Here is a 726-nt window from a genome sequence, read left to right as displayed (position 1 = left end):
CCCCCCCTTACCATTCCACACACCCTCTACCATACTATCTGCCCTTCCATCCCCCCTACCACCACCACCCTACACCCCCCCTTACCATTCCACACACCCTCTACCATACTATCTGCCCTTCCATCCCCCCTACCACCACCACCCTACACCCCCCCTTACCATTCCACACACCCTCTACCATACTATCTGCCCTTCCATCCCCCCTACCACCACCACCCTACACCCCCCCTTACCATTCCACACACCCTCTACCATACTATCTGCCCTTCCATCACCCCCTACCACCACCACCCTACACCCCCTACCACCAGCACCCCATACCCCCCTACCATCCCACACATACACCCTCACATCCCCAATATCTCATGCCTGGTCACTCACCAATTTGCTCTCTATCAGGTCACACACGATCTTGTTATTGAAATACTCAATTGGATTCCAGCGGATCCCCTCGTGGACGTATTCTTCCTGCAAGATGAGGCAAGTGTCAGGAGAAAACTCCATCAGAGAAAGACAGACAGATGCCTCTAACCCTCCAGACAGACTGACGTCCCCAACCCTCCAGGCAGACGGACACCCCAGTAATCCAGGCAGACTGACGTCCCCAACCCTCCAGGCAGACGGACACCCCCAACCCTCCAGGCAGACGGACACCCCAGTACTCCAGACAGACGGACGTCCCCAACCCCCCAGGCAGACGGACACCCCCAACCCTCCGCAGACGGA

The 726-nt window shown here is 57.4% G+C and overlaps 1 protein-coding gene across 1 annotated transcript in view; it reads right to left on the bottom strand.

Moving 5' to 3' along the window:
- LOC108795205 (unconventional myosin-Ie-like) overlaps positions 1-726 on the bottom strand; it is a 20996-nt gene that overhangs the window by 9984 nt on the left and 10286 nt on the right. Inside the window, exon 13 of the mRNA XM_018566408.1 lies at positions 382-468. Within this exon, the coding sequence (XP_018421910.1) occupies positions 382-468 (87 nt within the window). The remainder of the gene's footprint in view (positions 1-381; positions 469-726) is intronic.

This window comes from Nanorana parkeri, unplaced genomic scaffold (assembly GCF_000935625.1).
Source record: "Nanorana parkeri isolate BGI_ZX_2015 unplaced genomic scaffold, ASM93562v1 scaffold947, whole genome shotgun sequence".
Taxonomy (NCBI): Eukaryota; Metazoa; Chordata; class Amphibia; order Anura; family Dicroglossidae; genus Nanorana; species Nanorana parkeri.
Note: the sequence above shows the minus strand (reverse complement) of the source record. Positions and strands in the feature narration are given on the sequence as shown.